The sequence below is a fragment of the Dendronephthya gigantea genome, unplaced genomic scaffold (genome assembly GCF_004324835.1).
Source record: "Dendronephthya gigantea isolate DGI-Jeju-01 unplaced genomic scaffold, DenGig_1.0 000211F, whole genome shotgun sequence".
Lineage (NCBI taxonomy): Eukaryota > Metazoa > Cnidaria > Anthozoa > Malacalcyonacea > Nephtheidae > Dendronephthya > Dendronephthya gigantea.
In genome coordinates, this window is record NW_021163221.1 from 14039 (window position 1) to 36801 (window position 22763).

Genomic DNA, 22763 nt, shown 5'->3' on the forward strand with positions numbered 1-22763 from the left:
GATGTCATGTCATCCACTGCTTGACAGAAATGTGGATTTAAAACATCATACCAACTTGGTGTATTTGTGTCCTTCCCTCCAAGCCCACTACCACTTTTAGTTTTATTGTCAATTCGATGCCACTCTTTTTTGAACCATTTGTGTTTTGTACGCAACTGTTCAATTGTAAATTTATCCTCAACAGAATCTTCTTCGAAACTATTTTCAAATTCCTCTTGAATATTTATGAACAGTTGCTCATTTGCGTGCTTTTTAACGCGTAATTTTCAAGCTGATTTAACCAGGAATGTTCCTGTGTATCGGTGTTAACCAACACACAAGCAAATACATTCATCTTCTCATCTGACCAGACTTTGTTTTTCTTGTTTTCTGGCAAACCATTTAACTTTCTTACATTTTTCTTTCATATTTGTACCCTCTTCTGCCTCTTGGATGACATTTTGTATCCCAATATACACAGCGAATCTTAGTTACCAGTCTTTTTTATTTTTGAGCTAAAATTTGTCTGATTTATTCCTCTGATATAAATTTAGGATGAGTTTTCCATCTCTGACAAGAAATTCGTCCAACTTCTCCGTTGTTTGAATGGAAAAGTTTGACGGAGAAATTAAGACGAAGAACCTATGGTTTACCGAATTTATATCAAGACGAGTTACCCGTCTGCGTCGAGTTCTCCGTCTCAGATGGAAATCCGTCTTGTAATATACGGCTACTAATTAAACTTGTTTTGATCAGTATATATTTGAGAGAGTTTACAGGCATATAAATTCTAGACTGTTGTTTTCCTTGTTAGAAAAATCATTTATTATTAAACTTCAATAATTAAAGTGCCTCTAACACAGTTTTTTTGAAAATTGAATTTAGATAAAATGTCTAGCTTTTATGGCGTCATGAATTAAGCTTTTTATGGCTCAAGGACGTGGAAATTGGGAGTCTGGGTCTAGCGTTTGTTTTAACGTCACACAAGGTAGTCGGTATTTTGCTTTGATCTTCATTCTTCATTTGAGCTTTCGTTGTTTACAGTCAAACGTGTTGCGACTTTTTAGTTTGCATATTGTTCGGTAATCATGTCCAGCAGTGAATCCACTTCTGATAGTTATCAGTTTGATGACTCGGATATAAATTTTACTCTGGGGTATGTTATTATCAAAGATGTGGGAATAAATAACGATGGCAATATTCATCATGACGATTCTGAGGATTTGTATTGCTGGCGCTTATGCCAAAGAACCTTTAGCAGACAAAGCCTGGCTGGAAAACTACAACCGATAAGAGCAAGAGCGGTTAAAGATAGAAGAGAAGCTCTTGAGAAGACTAAATAGCATGACAAAAATTAAGTGAGTAGTAAGCAATTCTTAGTATTAGTGTATTAATAGCAAATATTTTGCTATTATAAACTTTAGTATATGTATCATACACATGTTCACATACCTTGTTTTGGGTTATTTTTAGGTGCAAGTGTGGTAACTGCGGAATAAACCTTCTTAGCAATAGCTATGAATGCTTTTGTTGTTCTGAGCTTGAAGGTTGCGAGGAAGCATTAAAAAGTAAGGAAGTTTTGGAAGAACTCAAAGCCGAAGGGATTCTAGATGTGAAATGCATCACGCAGCACCCAGGGTTTAGTCAGGTCTGCTTACAAAAGTGGAGTTTAAAGTTAGCTGCTGACAGGTACAAGACAAAATCTAGAGCAAGATATTGTCAAGAAGGAACAGAGAATAGGTAGGTTCAATGCTGTCATCCACTGCATAATGGCAACAGTGATGCAAATTACCACCAGAGTAGCTACATGAAATACTGTGTATTAAAATATACTGTATGCATAACATAGTATGTGGAAAAGGTGAATTTTTGCCACACAACAAGGTTCTCACATTGACATTTTAACAGTTTTTGTATGCATAATTTTATGCTGTTTTCCTGTTTTCAGATTTCTTCGCAGTGTATCCTATAGAGAGTTTACAAGGTTGGTGCATGGACTAATTGGCAAAAAGCAGATACCCCTACCATCTTGTGCATACATGGCCATAAGAAAAGTGTTTCCAGTTAATGAAAAGGAAAACTATACTGGGATATGCAGACGAATCTGACTCAGAATAAAATAATTGTATTGAAAGTTTGTACAGACATGGACAGCTCCCCTTTTGTAAAAAGATAATCACATAGAATATTTTTATTTGTATCAAGCCTGGATCAACCGAGATGAAAGTTAGTGAAGGAAACTAACATAGGGTAAAATAGATTATGTGTTATGTGGAAAGTGGCTAACACACAAATATTTGAATTTATATACTCAATTCATGTGTTGTGAACACTTATTTCCTCTTTTCCATGTCTCAAAAGTCAAAACGTGCCATGACTTGCATCTTGTTTTGATCTGGGCTTTAGGGTTTAACTGTGCTTTTTATTTCAATATTATATTTACATTGCTTCGACATTACATGTTATTTGAAGTGTTCACATGGTTATTGGTTTTTAGGGCAGTCCTTTACATTTTTGTGCCCTTTCATTGGCTGTTTGCACATTCTGCAGCGCTTTACAACTTCTTTCTTCTTAGCTGCTTCCTTCTGTTTCTTCTGTGCCAAAACCTGTGATACTGTAAGAATTTACCAGCTTTTAGAAACAGTAATATATCTAAATAGTAAGGAACTGAGAAGTCATATTTTGAAGCAATAAACATATGTACTTGGAGTAGTGGGTGGGATGTCTTTGATTACCATTTTACTTCTTTCTCACCATTTTTTTAGAGCCTCTGCATTTGTTTGCTTTTGAAGCATTGTGTCCATTGGCTTTGGACAAATGTCTTTGAGCTTCAGCATCGCATCTTTAATTTCTTTTTGTGAAGCAATGCAAAATGCTTCATAAATCTCCTGGATATATGCTGTAAGATAAAAAGCAAAATGTTCCATAAATCTCCTGGATATATGCTGTAAGATAAAATTTTATCTTCTGTACTGTATGTAGAACAGCAGTATATTAAGTAAACTTTATAATATGGTAAGGTAAACTTACAGAAATCTGGTGCAACTTTATCATTCTAACTGTTGCTTCACCATTTTTAAATTTAGGGTAAGTGAATTTCAACCTTTCACTCTTGTCACTTTTTCTTGTTTTTAATCTCTGTGCAGGTTAAAATTAAAATAAACCACAGCCAGTATATGTCTAAAAAACAATTGGAGCAGTTTCAATAGAGGTGTGCAAAAATTTTTCATGCAACAAGTTACTACTAACCTGCAGTACTGTCCTCGATACCAGTATGCTATCATCTTTGAGGAACACTGATTCAAAACACTATGAAACCCTTCTAGGCAACTTGTCTGGTCTAATGGAGAGGCCTGCTTAATTCCTTTCACCAGTCTTGCATTATTAAATGCAGCAGAGACTTTCTCATGGAGTGTTGAATCTGAAGGATAAGAAATAAAGCAAATAAGTGCCAGAGTACAATCCAATTTTAGGATAGTAATATAAATATGGTATTTAATACAAACCAGTTTTAAGCCACTTTCTTGCTGGAATGTCATTGCCATGAGCATATTTATTGAAAAGTGGATCATCGTGACCTGTATGTTGGTTGGTAATGTGGTGTGAAAAGGACTTAAATTTGGCCGCTATCACCATACCATCACCATCAAATGTTGTTGTCGCACTCCACTGCAGACGGTTCTCACAGGGTTTAATCCATTCTTCTAAGGCTTCACAGTTTTTCTTTTTTGCAATTTTCGAAAGAGCCTTTCAAATTTCTAAATTAAACAGGAAACCGAATTGAATTTAAATGTTTTACATAATTTGTTGGGCTTTATGTATTACAATCCAATTTAATCAGGTTGCAGCATCTTGATATAACAACAGCGCAATCAGTTCTTTAACTGCCGAAAATATAATATATGTTACATCATTTATTGACTACTTTTTGGTATTCAACTTACTTTTCTTTAAGTGCCATATGTCAAAATAGTGTGTGATGCTTTTCAGTGTAGCTCACATGTAATTTGCAATTGAGGCATGTCTGTCCGAGATGAATGTTTTTATGTTCAATCCTTGTTTCAACAGGTAATCCATACAGGACTTAAGCCAATGAACTCCATGGCTGGACTGCTTCCTGCCTGATTTTCTCTATATTAGAAATATACTACTTATATATAACTACATACAATGGTAACACAGATTACAGTGATTATATTGTACCAAATTCATATAAAGCAACCCAATTATCCTACTTTACTGTACCTGAATAAGGTCAAAATGAATTATTTTTCCCATTGAACTGCAAAACATTGTATAGGCACAATATTTGGCAGAGTGCCCCATGCTGTCGTGACGGCCATCTCCTGCCAACACCAAGCCTTCTTTTACTGCCTTAGCTTATCCAATAGTTTAGCCTTTTCCAATATTTTAGCCTGGTATTTTTTCCAGTACAGATATACAGGGTGTATGAAAAAAATGTCCCAAATGTAAAATTTCCGTTTTTCAGGATATTTTGCAGAATTTGGCAAATTTTTGTGTTCCTAGAGATAGATAAGACTTATCTGGTATACCTAGGCCAAGTTTGGTTTTTCATTAACAAAATTATGTTACTGGGGGGGTGGTTCCTTTCCACTGATATTGAGAGGGCTTGCGCGCGAAAATGTGAAGCTCAAATTGAGATATTATTTAGCTGTCTAAAAGTAGGAAAGCTTTTTAATAAACTGTCAAAGTTTCAGGAAAAATAATGCATACTGGGAGCAACGCGCGACCCCTAAAGGTGACAAATATTTCATTGCGCGCAGTGGATTAAATGCATGGTTGATTTTAGCGTGACTGATCTCATGTAAGGCTGGGCAAATGAATAAATTAAAGCGAGGAACTGAACACAAAAACAAAGCAATTTCTTCGGGATGTTAATCCTCAGCATCTCCACCATTTCATTCTAAGCAAACTGCTTCTTGTCTGAGCATACTAAGCACTGAACAGTGAACCATTTGTCTTTCCATTCGCCTAGATTTGCCGGTGGTAGCGTAGGCGATTTGGAAGAAAGAATTTCGAACGAAATGGATAATTTGAGGCAGCACAGACAAATGTGGTTCGCCGTTCAGTGTTTACCATGCTCAGACGTTTGCTTAGAAAGAAATGGTGGAAATGTTGAGGATTAACATCAAGAATAAGAATCTTATTATTAAATCGCTTCGTCTTCTTGTTCAGTTTCTCGCTTTAATAAATCAACGATGCAATTTAATCCACTGCGCGCAATGAAATATTTGTCACTTTTAGGGGTCGCGCGTTGCTCCCAGTTTGCATTATTTTTCCTGAAACTTTGACAGTTTATTAAAAAGCTTTCCTACTTTTAGACAGCTAAATAATATCTCAATTTCAGCTTCACATTTTTGCACGCAAGCCCTCTCAACATCAGTGGAAAGGAACCACCCCCCCAGTAACATAATTTTGTTAATGAAAAACCAAACTTGGCCTAGGTATACCAGATAAGTCTTAACTATCTCTAGGAACACAAAAATTTGCCAAATTCTGCAAAATATCCTGCAAAACGGAAATTTTACATTTGGGACATTTTTTTTGATACACCCTGTATAGTAGGGAAAAACATTTTCTGAAAAATAAAATGTACATGTAAGTATAATTATTCTTGGTAATGAAAACTGTTTTGTTCTACTAGTCACATACCATCATATGATCAATAACTACAAAATTAGTCTATTAACCTACATTGTCAGCATATTGTATATATGAATTCTGTATATACGGAGTCGTTTGGTGTGTACAAACCTTTTGATAGCAAAAGTAGGTATTTAAAGAAACACAACCAAGGCCCATATGTAAGGAAATCTGGCGAACTTTAGAAATTGAATCACCTCCCAACAGAACTGACATGCATAGCAGTAAATTTCCAGCAGATATTTTTGTTCCAGAAACAAGGGGCTATGCCTCGTTGTTGTCTTCTGAGGGCAAGTCGGGTTGCTGCATGTGGTAGTGACAACAGCTTTCGTACCAACAGCCTTTGTTGTAACAAGAGGATTGTCAGCTTTACATCGCCAACTTTAACGGACATTGCGCTTGCAGTGCGAAAGCGGATGCTCCCAATAATGTAAACAATTTTACTATGTAAATCATAGTAAATACATTGCAATAGCAATAAAAACCGCGTTTTAAAAGAAATTGACTTTGTCTTCCTCATTTGCTCAAATGGAATACTGTTCCTCTACTAAAAATATACAGCTAAATGAAAAAAAATGTTGGAAAAACGTCAATTTACTTTTCCATTTAATGAATTATTTCTACTAGCGCAGGTCCTTCATTCACGTATTAAAACATTAAAATATGTCAAATATCAAGATTTATTTTCCAGATATTGGAAAATCTGCCCATTCTTTGTGATTTGCTCAAATAGGACACAAAACGTGAACATCTTTGCAAACTGCTCTCAAAATATGTCTGCAAATTAGGAGAACAACCTTTTCCATTTAGCTTGTGAAATCGAGTAATTTTTGCATTTGCTTGCATGAGATCACCATTACATGTAAACACTCGATCATATTTAGCTCATTAAAGTTCTTCGGGTTTTGAAGTCTACTTTCAAGCATTCCAATTTCCCTTTAGACGACGTGTTTGGTATCAAAATACTCGCCATGATCTGAAATTTCTAATGCTGTGATCGGTTGTGAGATATTGAAATCACGATCGACGCTATCAGCGGTTAAAGCCATTGCAATGTTTACTTCCGGTTTTGTGGACCGGGAATCGAAGGCGCTCTTACGCGCGCTCATTTAAAATTATAATATGTCTGATATTTTTAAACAAAATTATAATTTTGAGAAGTACAAAAGTGACGTTATTGTTGATACAAATCATTGTCTGAAATATGTAAGGAGGCAATGCATTAGTTCGGAAGAAGTTGCTTTCACACTTCATATAACTAACGAAGTTTTGAAAAGCTGGCAAGACTTTAAAGAGAAGGCTATCTTGTTATCGTTCAGCTACATCGAAATTCTTAACTGTTTTCTCTCCGAAAGCCACGCCGTGCTGGTCAAGAAAGATTGCAAAAGAATTGAGGAAATACTGAGGAAAGTTTGCTCAAGGGTTAAAAGCAATTTTAGGGGGAAAATTGGCGGAAATTATGTAAAATTTGCAAGTCAAAGTAAAAGAATTGCCATTCGTCATGGAGAACTTTTGACTGCAGGGGAATTAGAACGCAAGCTGCATGAACTAAATGCTGCAAAAGAAGCGTTAGAAGAAGAAAATAGGAGGCTTCACGAACGGTCCGAGGAACTGTATGAACGTTTAGTTCAAGCAGTTGCTCTTAGAAAGGAAGCAGATGATGACTTAACAGATGCAAAGGCTGAATTAGAAAAACTTCAGGATGAAAATACCAACTTGTGGCAATATTTTGATAAAATTTCAGAGCAAGAGGGATTCAAGAACAGTGGAAAACCCATTCTTGAACTTAAAGATAGGCAACAACGACGAAAGATAAGGGAGCTAAAGACAAATGTGGAACAAGCTCTATGGTTTGCTCAGACCTTTGGTCTCAAGTTGAGCAAAGTAACATTCAAAGATGGTAGTGGTAGATCTCATGAGATGGATTACCAGACGGAAGATGGGAGAGGTACACCTTATAAGGATCTGTCTGAAGAGGAAAGAGAAAAGGTTCACCAGGTCCTTTTTGTCATGGACAGTTTTTGTATAAGTGAGGCAGCTTATCATGAATTGACAATGACAGATGGTGGGGAAAAGCTCCCTCCCTCTTACTTGGTAAAGCAATGCAAAACTGACCTAAATAGTCTTTGTCACATAACCAGAACCCCAGGTGTGGAAGAAGGTGCACAGCTGGATCTGAAGTCTGAATTATGGAACACAATAAGGAAAAAGGCAAGTTTTCTTATTCTTTAACCCAATATGTAAAAATTGTTATGGTACAGCTTCTCTAATGACAGACAATAAAGCCTTAATCAATATGAGCCTTTGTATAGCCCCAAATGATTGTATTTGTATGCTCCTTTTCAGGTTGATTTAGAGAAGTTCAATGAAAACAGTGATCACAAACTTAGAGTCAAGATCAGTGGTGATGGGGCACAAATGACCAGAATAACAAGTTTTGTGATCATGTCTTTCTCACTTTTGGATGCTGATGATGTGATGTCATCAAAAGGTATATTTGTCTGAAAATAATCTGTTAATTAGTCATAGCAAGTAATCCAAGTATGCATTTGGAAAATCAACTTACAATGAGGAAATCAGTGCGGGAATACTGCCAGTTAATGATTGGCTACCTTAAATTAATGATATGTATATTTTTCTATTTCAGGTAGCCATACAATTGGTATTGTTAAAGGACAGGAAAGTTATGATTTGCTGAGAAATTCCTTTTCAGATATATTTTCTGCAGTGAATGATATAATCAAGGAAGGAAAAATCATGATAGATGACATCAGTGTTCCAGTTGAGATCTTCCTTGGTGGTGACTATAAAGTAAATAGGATTTTATTTCAAGTCATTTTTCCCACAAGTTGCTGATGGAATGTTGTAAATATTTTTAGTTCCTTCTTTTGCTTCTGGGGATGAAAGGTGCCACACCCAGACCATGCATGCATCTGGTGCATCATTCACAAGAACAACAGGTAAAAGACTGTATCACAATACGTAAATAAGCTTTCAGTGTAAATGTGTAAGATGATTAAGATGTCATACTGCTAAGCTATTGTGTGGAATCCCATCTGTATTTCATCAACTGCAAAATTTGACTTAAAAAGCAAAAGCTGACTTTTCATATTGTTAAGGGTTATACAGAGCCTAATATAGGAACTACTGGACAAGCGGCTAAGGTGCATGTTGTTTGCTATATATTAGGTTTGACATGTCTAAGTCAGAGAAACATTACTCTGAAGAACCCATGGCCAGGACTCTGGAAGAGATAAAAAAATGTGCATGGAAGCAAAGTTACTCTTGTGTTCACCAGCCTTTGCTCAATGTTCCTTTGGAGAATGTTGTCCTTGATGAGTTACATCTCATGCTAAGGATCACAGGTAAGCTGATAACATCCTTAATACTCTTGAAAAATATAATCTAGTAAATTGCAGTTAGATTAATTAAAAGGTTATTAGCATTTTTCAATATAAGATCCTGTATCATCAGCTGCTCTACCACACTACCCCTTTCCTCTAATGAAATGTGACAATCAAGGGTTTTTCTCTGGGTACAGTACTCTTGTTTCCTTCCTCATTAAAACCAGTAAGCCTTAGTTGGGTTATAAAGTCAGTGCATATTCATCTTTGTAGATATCTTGATCAAAAACCTTGTGTCAGCTGCAATAAATTGGGATAAGCTAGACAACTTCAATAAACCACCATGTAAAAGAACAAATCTGCATCTTGACTCACTAATAGCAGCTATAAACAGCTGTGGAGTTAGTTTCAAAGTGTGGGAAAAGAAAAATGCAGATGGTGTAGCAAGTGGCATACATGATTTTACCAGCCTAATGGGAACAGATAAAAAGCTCCTTTTAAAAAATCTCCCAGAAAAATTAGGCGGCATTATCCAGGCAGATTGTAGTGAGACTGTAATAAATCTGTGGAAGGTGAGTTAGCAGTATACTTGAACTGGTGTATAACATGTAGATGCACTCTAGCATCATGAATTTCAATTTCAATTTGAATTTCAGAAAATTTAATTTTGATATTTCCATATTTTATGAATGATTCCAGAATTTCTCTGAACTATACAAGATGTTAAATAAACAAGAACCATCTGATGATTTTGTTGCTAATTACTTTGAAAAGGTTTGTTTCTGTGTATATAAATGAACACCTTAAAGAGTAAGGCTAAGGCATTCACTAAATAGTTGTTTTTTTAGTTAATTAACCATTTTTGTTGACATTTCAGGTGAGAAAGTGGATAGAACTATTTACTTCTCTTGGTGGGGTATGTGATGGATATTGCAAATCCAATGTCACTCCATACATGCATGCAATGGTATATCGTGCCCCCTCATTTATGAGAAAACACAGTGGCATAAAAAAATTTACAGGCCAAGGTGAGTTAATAATAAAGGGCATATAGAATAAATAGGCAATTAAATCAAGGTAATATATACATCATATTACAATATATTCTTAACTACTTTTTAAATACAGGCATTGAAAAAAACAATGATGATTGCAGAAGAGTGCATCTCAACAAATCAAACAAGTGGGATGTTGCTCGAGATGTTCTCCTAGTGGCGAAAAGAGTGGAAGGATTTTCACAACTTCAAGAACACCAAGAACCTACCAGAAGAGAAGTGCACAGTACTGGGAACATGAATTAAAGGAGAAGCGGGCAAAGCAAAAGCGCAGAATGGATGATGAGAAACAAATACATATCAATGAAAATTATTCCAGTAATGAACCTGATGCTGAGAACATGTCACCTAAAGAGCTTCGGCAGGCTTTGAAAAAATTTGGCATTAAAACTCGTGTGAGGAATGTTAAGTGATTGCAAGAAATGTTTCAGGATGCAGTACAAAATCCACACACACAAGGGGACACCATATCAACTTAATAAATTGTTTATGCACACTGTTTGTTTTTGAAAAGAAGTACAATGAATATAATAAAATATTTATGTATATACAATTTACTTAGCACTATAAGTTATTTACATTGCATGGGCGTCTCACAACGTCAATACAAAGTTTTTCAATGGGCATTTTGGGTGCCTGTGTTAATATGCCATCCATAATTATTTTGTTGTTGTAACTTAAAATTGGCTTAATTTTTAATGGAGGCATTATTGCCTTCCCTTCTCCATGCAAGTTAAGAGTATACCACCAATACTCTGGGAGTTGCAAGCGGCACATGTCCTCAATGGTATACAACCAAAACCCTTTATGGTTTGACTCTTTACCTTTTCTATAGGTGATATAGCGCCAAATGTCTAAGTCTATGGGGACATATGTGGGTGCAGTAGACTTTGATCGTAGCAGTGAAAGGATTCCCAAATAAAACTGTCTGCTTGCTGTTTCCAACCTTTCACTGCTAGGCACTGGAGGCTTTTCATAACTTCTAAAGAATAAAAAAATTCATTCAGTACTGGGATAACAGTTGAAGCCTAGGGAAGTTTACCTAGGGCTAGGGCCTAAATATGCCTATGAAGTTAGCTTACCATCTAGGAATGGCTACAATGTAGACTTCTACAGTTCTGTTTGACACAACATGTTATAGGGTATAGAAAATAGCCATCATTAAGCATCTCTATTCTCTTGCATTATGTTTTAAAGCTTTAGAACAAAAAACTGTGGCCAAGCTATAATAAATATCGTTTTTTTATTTTCGTACCTCAATAACTCTTCACTAAGATGACTTGAAGGTTCCCACGTACAGCTACTCAAAGGCCAACCACTCCATTTGATCAGATACTCATTGTCCTTTGAAAATTTATTAAGAACACTTAACACAAATTCTTTAAATTGAAAATGATACCACAAGATGTTGAATGTTAACTTCGCGCAAATTTTAACTTACATTTTTCGTTCTTCGTTTTGAAATTATTCTTTCAACAAGATATGATGTCGGAAGAGTCTTCCGCTTTCTTTTTGGCGCTGTGTTGTATAACACAACTGAAGAAATATCGTTCAATTGCTTGTAATCGACATCACTTCTTTTTCTTGTCGCCATATCGAAACGAGCTCGCGGGAAATTTTCGGGCAGTTGCGGGCAATATTCATGGCAATAACTGCTGTACAGCATGTCCGACACATGACCGGTAAAGTTGGCGATGACATGAATGACAATACCCGAATAGTATTAACAGCTTGGATAGAAACACAATGTGTTTGGGTTCAGTCCTTACGTTGCCATCCATTGTCAGTGACCTGTCAAGACTATAAATATAATGCAATAAATATACTATGTAACAACAATTTCTTGAAAATACAGTATATACAGTATTGGAATACCAGGACTATACCACTTGGTTACATAAATGTAATATTCACTCACTCTGATACTTCTTTCAATTCATCACGTTTAAATGTGTCACATTCATCATCATTATCATGGGGTTCATACTCATCATCATAACCATCATAACTTTCCTCAGTTTCTTCATCATCACTCAGTTCATTCTCACTTTCACTTTCATGGTAAGTCTCATCCTGCATTTCATTGCTTTCATCCATTTGTTCAAATGATTGCTCAAGCTTGTTTACTGCAAAAATAATAAATACTTACATGTTACATTGAAACATCATAGTATTTCAAATTTTTGTGATGATGGTCGCCTCTATAGTTTGTTGTAAGTAGAGTGGTTTGTTCCAATATAATTACCACTTAGATTTTAATTACCTCTCCGTTTCAACCTTTTCAATTTATTTTTCTTCTCTTTTACATTTCCTTGCAGGCTTTTCCCTTGATTTTTCAACCTACGGTTGCTTTTCATCAGTTCCTGAAACCCATCACTCTCTTTCTCAGGAATACTTTGCACCTCCATTGTTACCTGAAACAACAGTTGCATATAATTATTTCTGAATACACAAGCTATCAAGGGCACTTTTTACACATATATTTGCTGAGTGTGTTCAATAATCACATATTTTAAACTATAAGTATAATATGATTTGTAAAAAGTATGTTATAAAGTAGAATTACTATTTTATATTAAAATGTTCCTACACTTACAAGCTCCTCTTCTATAGGACTTGCATCACCATTCTTAATCTCTTAGGGATCTTGTTTTTTCTTTTTCTGTTCTGTGCCTGTGGATAACCTTTTTCGCTTCAGCGTTGGTTCGATTAAATTATCTTGGCACAAATCGTCATGAATTTTTCTAATCACCTTTAGCATAAAAAGCAATACAATCAAAAGATTTCAAATATTATACTTGTTAAAATGTTCTTTGCCAGAAATACTAAGAGTATAAAAAAAAAGACAATTGCTCACCATCCGTCTGCTCCTGGCACTTGAGGCAGAGCTTTAATAAACGCAAATTTCGATTGTATCAGTCCTCAGCTTTTGATGGTTTGGTTTTGTTTGGCCAGGTAACATAAAAAATCTCCTCTCGAAGTCCTCAGGTTTGAAATGGTCAGAGCAAAGCATCGATGATTTTGAAGGTTTGAATATCCGTTTTGCTCTGACGAAATCGACCCAAATTTTTCTTCGCTTTTTGGCTTCAGGCCGGTCATCGTTGAAAAACATAATTGCCTTATGCCATCTTTAAGACCGTACAATTAGCAGCAATGCAACTAAAAACTATCTTTTTTAATAATATATTTTATAGACGCTTTGTATGTAGATGATATTGGATTTGCATATCGCAACTGCACAAGTACCTTGCGTGACGTCAGAAAATATACTTGTTCCATTCCCCCGCATGCATATTATTCTCTTGGAAGTGAGACAACTGAAATGACAATTTAGCCATTTTCAAACTGCCATAAAAATTGAACTAATACATAAAATTAAATTCTGTCTTCGCAAATACTCTAGAAATTATGCAAAGAAATGATATTGCTTGAAAAAAAATTGTGTCAGAGGCACTTTAATGCCCTTAGTTATTGATGACTACACAACTGTCCATACGGTGAGAAGACCAACTCAAACTAAATTTTCACAAGCCAACATCATGTTTACAATCATTGTAAAAGCATTCAAACAGCTACCTGCAGTTAAAAGACCAACAGACATAACTAACCTCCACTACCCAAAAGGAATAAATATCCCTGCCATTACAAAGATGATTACTTCACCCTGTGAGATGTCAAATTTAGCACACTCTTATGCATGAATTATGCCACATTGGATGACAGACAACTTTGTGAGCCCCGACATGGAATTACATCTGCAAAGATTAAGAATACATGAATATTGCAAAAGTAACTCAGCTAGGCAAATGAGGAAAATGGATAATGTGCACTAGGTTGACTTTAAAGATTGAACTTGAGCTAAAAGGGAAATAACCATTTGGGATCTCCCATGATGTAGCACTATCAACTAGTTTAAAATCATACTTAAAGGAGCTGTGTCACCTCGTGCGCATCTTTTCTGCGCATATAGAAACTTGAAAACTACAGCCTGTAGATATCAAGTTTCATATCCAAGATGGCGGCGCCATGTGTGGGAGCGCATGGCGGCAAACGCGACAATTCAGGAAGGAAACGAAAATATAGTGGTGCGATAAGTTCACAAAAAGGCTGGAATAGTGCGAACAAACGCATATGTTTATCATTAAAGATATTTGAAGCATGGAGAGATGCGAAAAGCGACGCAGGGTACGAAAAATGTAGCAATAGCGACTTTGCTGCTCATCTTCTGTCCTTGGAATTTCGCAGAAGGTAAAGTTGATTATTTGAAACAATTCGATTAAAAGTAAAGCATGGCTATTAGAAAGGCAATTTCATTTTTTAGGGAAAATATAAATCAGCAAGTTTTGGCAGTAAGGAAAGGACCGACAGGTAGAACGCAGCCATGTGACAGTGGCGCACGAGGAGATGACATTGGGGTTATGTCACATGTCACTAACGAGGGTAAGAAAAGGCTTTTTTTTCTCTACGGAGAATATTGATTTCCTTTCAAAAAAGTGCATGCTTTGCGTAACCATAGATATGGCCAGTGAGCCAAAATAAAACATTGAAATTGCATTTTGAGGTCCGACAACATCGACTCCGTTAAAAGCTGTGAGAGACATTGTTGTCCCTGTGGAGTCGCCGATTTTACCACCAATGGCCAGTGACTCAAGCTTTGGTGGACCAAGTATATCACTTGAAAGGTATAAACCTATTGAGTATACTGCTATTAATAATTTGACTTCTCAGTATCAATGAATATTACCTTTCATGTAACAAGCTGATAAGATTATTAAGAAGAAAATATTATTTATACTACATTAGTCATAATGTCACACCAAGAGATGAGGATAAGGGGAATACATCTATGTTTACTGATGATGAAGAAGAGTTTTCTGATGATAGCAGTTTGGAGGATATTAGGTATGGTCTTCTGGTAAATTCTTCCCAACAATTTTTATGTAAAAAGTCTACGATTTCATAAAACATTTTTGATTTTTCTTGTACAGATCACATGAAATTACACAGCTGGCCATTGAAGACATGAATGATGAAAGAACTATAGAGAAAGAAAGTGATTCAGAGTAAGAAATATAATGTTGTTCAGTTAGTTTGTTTAGTCATTTTTTATATCATGTTTCTTATGCTTTTATTGTCCCCTTCTTTATCAGTGAAGACAACATGTCTGATTTTGATGACAATGATTTCATCAATTTAGACCCTGAGTTGGAAGATGATGATGAGTCTGAAGAAAAAGTCTTGCCAGAAATATCTCACCTGCCACAAGAGATAAAACCCTCAACTATTGGCTATGGGCCCCATCGAAAACTGAGTAGGAGGGAGGAGTTGTATGCAATGCCTGAAGAGTACCACATGGTAATGGAAAAAAAAATTGTCTGCTCCCTGGATCTGCTTCTGTCAGTGTTTGAATCCAGATGCCAGATACCTGGGTGCATTGCTCAACCGCACATCAAGTATCACTTTGTTGGTGTTACAGTGATTGTCAATGCAGAGTGTCCTTTGGGACATAAATTTAGATTCACATCATCACATGTGGTTAATGACATTTTTGCTAATAATCTGCAAACAGCTGCCTCTATCCTGTTGTCTGGAAGTAATTATGCCAAAGTTGAAAGGATGGCAAGATTCCTTAATCTGGAGTTTCTTTCTAGCTCAACATACTACCGGTTCCAACGATTGTATCTGATTCCAGAGATAAATGAATGGTGGTCTTGGATGAGAGGAGAAATAATAGGCGAGTTTTCTGGAAAAGATGTAGTTGTTGGCGGTGACGGGCAATGTGACTCACCAGGCTTCAATGCCAAGAATATGTGCTATTTCATGATGGAAGTAGAGTCAAATTATATTCTTGATGTTGAAGTCTTGGATAAGAGACATGTTGGCTTAAAATCCACCAACATGGAAAAAATGGCAGTCAAGAGAAGCCTTGATCGTCTAAGGGATGAATTGAAAATCGTCGAACTGGTGACAGATGCTTCCACATCTGTTAAAGCATTACTTGGTATGTTAAAATATTTCCTTTTCATTTTTTTTAATGGCTGAAAGATGCATAATGATGATGATTTGCAACTTCATTAAATAGTAATCTTTTGTCTTAACATAAGTTATCACAACAAGCATTTTTAGAAGAAAGCTATTAGCTCTTCTCCAGGTTTTAAAACCTTTAGGTAAAAGAAAGTCACAAAGTGCTATAATAGTTAAATAAAAATCGATTTATGTTTTATCTTTCACAGAAGCTGAATATCAGGATATGATACATAGCTTGGATGTGTGGCACAAGTCCAAAAGCATTAAAAAATGCCTTGCCAAGGTTTGTATATCACTTTTGATGTGCACACTTAGCTTGCTGTTAGACTGACACAAATGTAACTGTGCTATTATAATTAGCAAAACTACTTTCAATTTGCATCTCTCTTCAGTTAGGAAATTCAAAAGCAATGGCCAAAATTAAAGACTGGTCACCCCACATAATCAGACATTTTTGGCACTGTTCAAGTAGATGTAGGGAGGATGAAGCAACCACTGACGAAGAGGCTTTAAAAGTTATGAAGGTATTTTTATTTTAATGCTGTGTAGGATTTTTTGCACATTGATACAGCTCAACAGAATATTCTTAACATATCCCAAATACTATCTTTAGGACAAATGGATCGGATTGTTGCATCACATCTGCAATGATCATCAATGGCTAGGTGGCCAATGTGACCATGAGGAGGGTCAGCATGATGAAACTCTCCCTTGGTTTGATCGACGAGACAAAGATTTTGCTGAACTGCAAAAAGTAATTTTGAACCCAGAATTACTTGCTTCTTTCAAGTATTATACCCGATTCAGGTAAGGAAGAAAAACTGGTTGAAATAAGCAATCTAGTTTGTGGTTATTTTCATTTATTTTTTATTTCATCTAATAGGCATACTGGTGGTATTGAGTGTGCTAATAGCCTTGGTTTAGTCTACACCCCAAAACGAACGCCCTTCAGGTAAGCCTTTTGTAAACAGGATGGTATACACCTTTAATACTTATCTTGAAATGCAAAGTTGTTTGTTAACTAGTTACACGATAGCCTTGAACTCTTCTTGTGTGGGTACAAATAATTCAAAGATTATTACACATTGCTATTTGATTTAGCTATAGAGCATACAAGGCAAGAAGGCAGCTCACTGCAATTGACTGGAATTTCCATATAAATCTTGCACAAGCAACAACAAAAGCTGGTGAAAATGTGGTTACTAGGAAATATAACCCAAGGACAAGGCAGTGGGATAACAAAGTTGTGAAAGTGACAAAGAGCTATGAATATGTGCCAGTGCTCATTTCGAAAATATTTAGAAGGAGAATTGGTGATAGTGGTGGCGTGACACAACTTGTTGCCCTGAATACAAGTGATCCAGCTTTAATAGCTCCAACAATTGCTCATGTCCCACCTCCTCCTACTAAAGAAATTGTTGAACGAAGGAGCAGATTTACATAGACATGTGTGCAAACAAGTGAACAGCCTGAACTCGCAACTAAATGTATTGACTGTACATAAATTTATGATATGACCATTTTGATATATATATATATATATATATATATATATATACTTAAAATAACAATAAATTACAGTACCAGGAGCAGTTGTATGGAGGTTAGATAGTGCTATTCACCAGATAGTGTTTTTTTATCAGTTATGAAAATAATATCCATGTAAGAATATTAAGGTTATAGCAACTCAGCAAATGGCAATTTTAGGGCAATTAAAAAAACACTATCTGGTGGATAGCACTATCTAGCCTTTGTACAACCAGCCCCTGGTGTGCTAGAAATATTCAGTTTCAAAAAAATACTTTTGAGTTCCCCATTTTTATTGAGAAACCCTTTATATTTCAAACTTCATTGTCCCCATTTAAAATTATCTGACTTAGTGTTCCCTAAATCCCATGTAAATTCCTGTGATTGATGGAAAACGTTCTCTAATTTTTAATACAACACATGAGGGGCATACTCGTCTGTTACCCCTGCCCAGGTGACCATGGCGTGCCAAAATAAATTGTCTATATGCCGCCTTTCGAAATGCTCTTGTGCTGTTATCTTCCCTGTCATTACGTATATCTCCCGTATTTCTTATACACAGCTCCAGCACATCAGGGTCGAGGCATAATTTTGTGAAGCGGGAAGAAAGTGTAATGCATTTTTTAATTTACAGCATTTGTTCTCAACCTCCTGTGGCATGGGTTGACATCTTCCACAATTACACCAGTCAGGCTTATTTGTTCCAAAATGCTCTGGATCTTGGGTGGGTGGCTCATTTGGTTGATCCTGTGCCTCTGGATCTTGTGTGGAGGTTCCCTCCCAAAACTCACTCTCATCACCAGCCTCATCCAGGTCATCCTCCATTAGTAACAAGGAGTGTATGTAGTCCATGCTACCAATTCCCCTGCGCAACTCGAATTGCAAGCTTTCTTACTAAACTCTCGTCCAATGTATCAATGAAGTCCTGCATCAAAATGACAAAATATAAAATTCACAAAGGGTAAAATGTTAAAGGATGATAAATTGCCACTGCTATGTGGCTATATAAATTCTACCTTAACATCCTTGTGCTCTTTTTCTCTCTGACTTTCCTCGGATTCCATGGGATTGTGGCTCAAACGAAAACCTTGCGCTCCGCCGCTTGATTTTGCACGTGTTCGTGCTGCTGGTCTGCTTCTGTCGTCTCGCTCTCTGTCGGGATTTTCTGCTATTTCCTAAAACAAAAAAAATAAATATTGTCAGTTTGAAAGGCTTTCTAGTCAAAAGAAGAATATTTTCTTGGGACTTACCCTATTCTTGCAAGGTTTTGCACGGGTACCGCATTTGCACTCGCTCGAACACAATGAGTTATTCCCTTTGCATGGACATCCTCTATTTCCCTTTCTCTTGGTGCTACACGAGCTTTTGCAATCACAACGGCTTGCCTATACCGTAAAGTTATAATAACACATTCAAAATTAAAAAACTTGCTTTCTTATATGCAAATATATGGAAATTTGACTTACCATATTGATTCTCCTGATATTGTTTTGCTTCACTCATCCGTATGGCGACATTTGTTCCGAATGATTTCCGACAATTTCCGATCATTTTTGTTATGCGCAGAAAAGATGCGCACGAGGTGACACAGCTCCTTTAAAGAAGTTTGTTATTCTTCAGCCTGGAGACTGGCCTGCTCAATTCTATTGCCGACAATTAGTATACGAGAATATGTTCCTGTATGTGAAAAAAGCTCAACCAATTCAAAATGAGAAGGAAGAGGCAAATAATGATGTGAGACAGTCTTGATGACTGTTTTTTCAGCCTTGCATGTATCCCGCAGTATGGAACGGTTATAAACCTATTGGACAATTATATGCCACTGGTGCTTACTATTTACTCTGTGACATTCAAGGCAAATAACTTCCAGGAGCATTTCAGTGCAATTATTCGAATTTGGGTAATGTTCACTTGTTTAAAGCGAAGACACTACAACAAAACACCTCTTGTATGGTTATCCACGATCGATCATCGGGGCAAATACTTTCCAATGCTATATGACATCATGAAAAATTGGCAAATTGTGTAAGATGAATACCCAGTAGAGAACACTCACAGCATTATCAGAGCACAAACACAAGATACAGACACAGCTGAGAGTCTATCAAATGACGTCAAAGCAGTTTTTTAATCCAAACAGGATCAACATAATTTCCGCAACCAATTTACTCCACCAAAAATGTACTCATTCTCAACAAAACAACTCAAGTTCTTAAAAATAAAGGTGGGAACCATTCTGGCAAAAATATTTCAAGCCATTGTGACAAATTAAGATAATTCCTTGATGTCAAATCCAAAAACAAACAGTTGTAAAGATGCCTCAACTGTTTGGAGATGTTTTGATGAGTGAATGTGTTTTGCCACTTGGCTTTCATGGCGATAGGCTGCCAGATGTGGAAAATAGATGTGATTTACCATCATGCAGTGCAACAAGTGTCTTTCAGGTACCAGTAACTGCCCACATTGCAAAGAGACATTGAACGATAAGCTTTATGAACTTGGAATAACAGCACAGGAGGCAATCACTACACACATACAGCCAGAACAGCCAACTGATGTGACATCTCAAGAGAAAACAAGTCAAGAGAAAGATTGGTTCAATGAAGTTCCATCCCTTTCATCGAACGAAGAAGAATTGATACAAGGGCCAATAAAACCCAACAACCCCTGGCAACCGACAGCTCCAAAAGAACCGACAGTTACAAGTGATCCAACATCCCCAGGCAACCCAACAACCTCCAGAGAACCGACAACCCCTAACAACCAGACAATCCCAAGAAAACCGAAAACCCCAAGCAATGCCACAGCCCCAAGTAACTCAACAAATCCAAGCAACCCCACAGCTCCAACTAACCCAAGCAACCACACAGCCACAAGCAGAACAACAACAGCAAGAAACTATATCCCAACCTTGAAGTGAGAGATGTCATGATGATCTCTGGAATAACAATGGTTGTAGAAGACATTGGATCCTTTTCCGAGGACAAAATAACGAAATATTTTGAAACACTTCAAGTAACAAGTAAGACAGTTGTTGGAGTGTTGATAATTCTACCAGACAAATCAGTTGCAATTTACATGAAGAATGAAAAGCTTGGGATGATGGACAGTCGTGCTCATGGCAGACATGGAGGGATCATTGCATGTTCCCCTGGCTAAGTGCAGGATTTTGTGCATTATCTGGCTAAAATGGCACATCAGTACTGGAATGCTGGTCTAGCTGGTGCAAGGTTAGAACCATTTAAGTAATCTGGATTTCAAAAATTGTTTTGTCAATATTCATAATGAAATCAATGTTAATATAATAATAATTCTATCTAGCTTTACATACTGTACATAATTTCATTCTTGGTGTTTTCTCAACAAAAATTAATGTTTGAATGAAGAATAAAAAAGGAATAAAACAAAAAAATTGTTACACCATCTGTGCAGAACAGTCAATGTTCCAAGCTGTCAAAAATTAACACCAAAAATATTCAAATTATACTGATAAAACTCTCCTGTTTGTGATCGGTCAGATCGGATACCTTGTGGGCGATTGCATTGAAAAGATCATATTATAGGACAATCATCCCTCGTGGGCGATCATACACAACCGACCTGCTTTTTTACAGACTTGAATCACTTGGGGCACTTCCACACATTCTGCTGATGGACATTTTAAAATAAGGTGAAAACAACAAATTAAAACGTTAAAAATTCAAAGAAAATAGAGCTTTTGAAATGCTTCGATTGAAACTTGAAAATTTTAGTCCAAGACTCAACGGTCAAATCAAACAATTTTGTCTCCAGTCATCAACCCCTATACGCGGTCACTCACACAATGCGTGGAGATGGAAGCCTTTAATATTAGTGGTCAACGACAAAGAATAACATTCTTCAGTTTTATTAGCGGTTTATTGCTTAAAATTACCACTTAAATCTTGTTATTCATTATTTTCTAAAGAAATCAGGATTTATCACATCTGCTCAATCTTATATTTCAATAACTTAAGCACTTGGAAAGAACAGAGGAAAAACGGTGAATTTTGTGCAGAATTTAATACCAACATTCATATGAGAAGATACCATCAGCTGAAAAAAGCAAAAGAGCATAAGTTAGACCAACAAAATGAGTTCTACAAATGCTCATTTACCACAGACATATTTTAGACCAAAATTTGAGTAAACACACTAGAATAAGCTAATTTATACACTGACAAGTGGAAAGCAACATTTAACTTTTCCTAATTTTTTTCGTGGTCCTAAAACTGTTTTTCTTTCACAGAGGCAGGTGAAAAGAAAAATTTAGTGACAAAGCAGGGGCATATTTAGGGGTTGTCAGATAAGTCATGCGACTAAGTCAAAAATTACACAAGTCCAGGTCGAAATATTTAAACTTCAGTCAGAGAAAATAGTCATGCGATAAATTAACAGTCCAGTTAAAAGTTATTAAGCTTCATGCAGTTGCTGGTCACTGACTTTTGAGCCCTCGGCAAATGAGTCATAATAGCGGATGCCCGCTTGAATTTTGCCTCATTGACTTCTGATTTTAGGCATTTGATTGGCTTAGGAGTTTGACTCATCTTTGCGGGGGTCTGACTCATCTGCGCAATTTAAACGTTTCCGATTGGCTGGTGAAGGGCTAATACTGGTTCCTCATATGCTTTCCTTATCTTTGCGGGGTCTGACTCATTCGCCAAAATTTAAGCTTTCCGATTGGCTGGTGAAAGAAAAATATTGATTTCTTATTGGTTTGCTTTATTTGACTTAAAGGAAAAAATATATCCTTTTCAAGTAAATAAGGAATATTGAAAAATTTCTGGATGTTTGACAGTGGATGTTTTTAAAAATCTGTTGGATTCTACTGCTCGATCTCGCCATTTATACGAATTCGTATTTTTATTTTACAAAATGGCATTTCATTGTAAAGATTTGAGGTTCCTGCAAGGTCCAATACAGATCTTTATTAGGAAGTTCACACTACAAATAGCGAGTATGTCGAATAGCTTTCAGTTGTCGAGTTATATGGATAATTCTGTTACCTCGTCGTCAAAATGAGAACTGAATCTACTAGACCTTATGTTGGGCCTGAAAATTGTTAAATTTCATTTCACCCCGCTGGGAACTGAAAAAAAACTATGACAAATTACCATTTCTTTATGTGCTGAGTCCATGAGTCCCACAC

The 22763-nt window shown here is 36.3% G+C and overlaps 3 protein-coding genes across 3 annotated transcripts; all 3 read left to right on the plus strand.

Moving 5' to 3' along the window:
* Positions 1-1067: 1067 nt before the first annotated feature.
* Positions 1068-2087, plus strand: LOC114539650. The gene is made up of 3 exons (XM_028560264.1): positions 1068-1213; positions 1453-1719; positions 1928-2087. Exons 1-3 carry the CDS (start codon positions 1068-1070, stop codon positions 2085-2087), a joined length of 573 nt encoding a protein of 190 aa, XP_028416065.1.
* A 13404-nt stretch (positions 2088-15491) lies between these two features.
* LOC114539666 lies at positions 15492-17338 on the plus strand. Its single transcript, XM_028560277.1, is given in 7 exon segments — positions 15492-16043; positions 16276-16352; positions 16462-16593; positions 16683-16876; positions 16953-17021; positions 17171-17286; positions 17289-17338. Coding segments are annotated over 7 exon segments (1023 nt in total). The 5' UTR covers positions 15492-15658.
* A 2677-nt stretch (positions 17339-20015) lies between these two features.
* On the plus strand, positions 20016-20516 carry LOC114539651 (integumentary mucin A.1-like). The gene has a single exon (XM_028560265.1). It carries the CDS (start codon positions 20016-20018, stop codon positions 20514-20516), a length of 501 nt encoding a protein of 166 aa, XP_028416066.1.
* Positions 20517-22763: the final 2247 nt, after the last annotated feature.

Bases quoted from the DNA above. Each gene is read 5' to 3' on its own strand.
- LOC114539650 (XM_028560264.1), top strand. From the start codon at position 1,068: ATGTCCAGCAGTGAATCCACTTCTGATAGTTATCAGTTTGATGACTCG. The intron at 1,214-1,452 runs GCGCTTATGCCA...GGTTATTTTTAG, and splicing joins TCTGAGGATTTGTATTGCTG to GTGCAAGTGTGGTAACTGCG. The intron at 1,720-1,927 runs GTAGGTTCAATG...TCCTGTTTTCAG, and splicing joins CAAGAAGGAACAGAGAATAG to ATTTCTTCGCAGTGTATCCT.
- LOC114539651 (XM_028560265.1), top strand. From the start codon at position 20,016: ATGCAGTGCAACAAGTGTCTTTCAGGTACCAGTAACTGCCCACATTGC.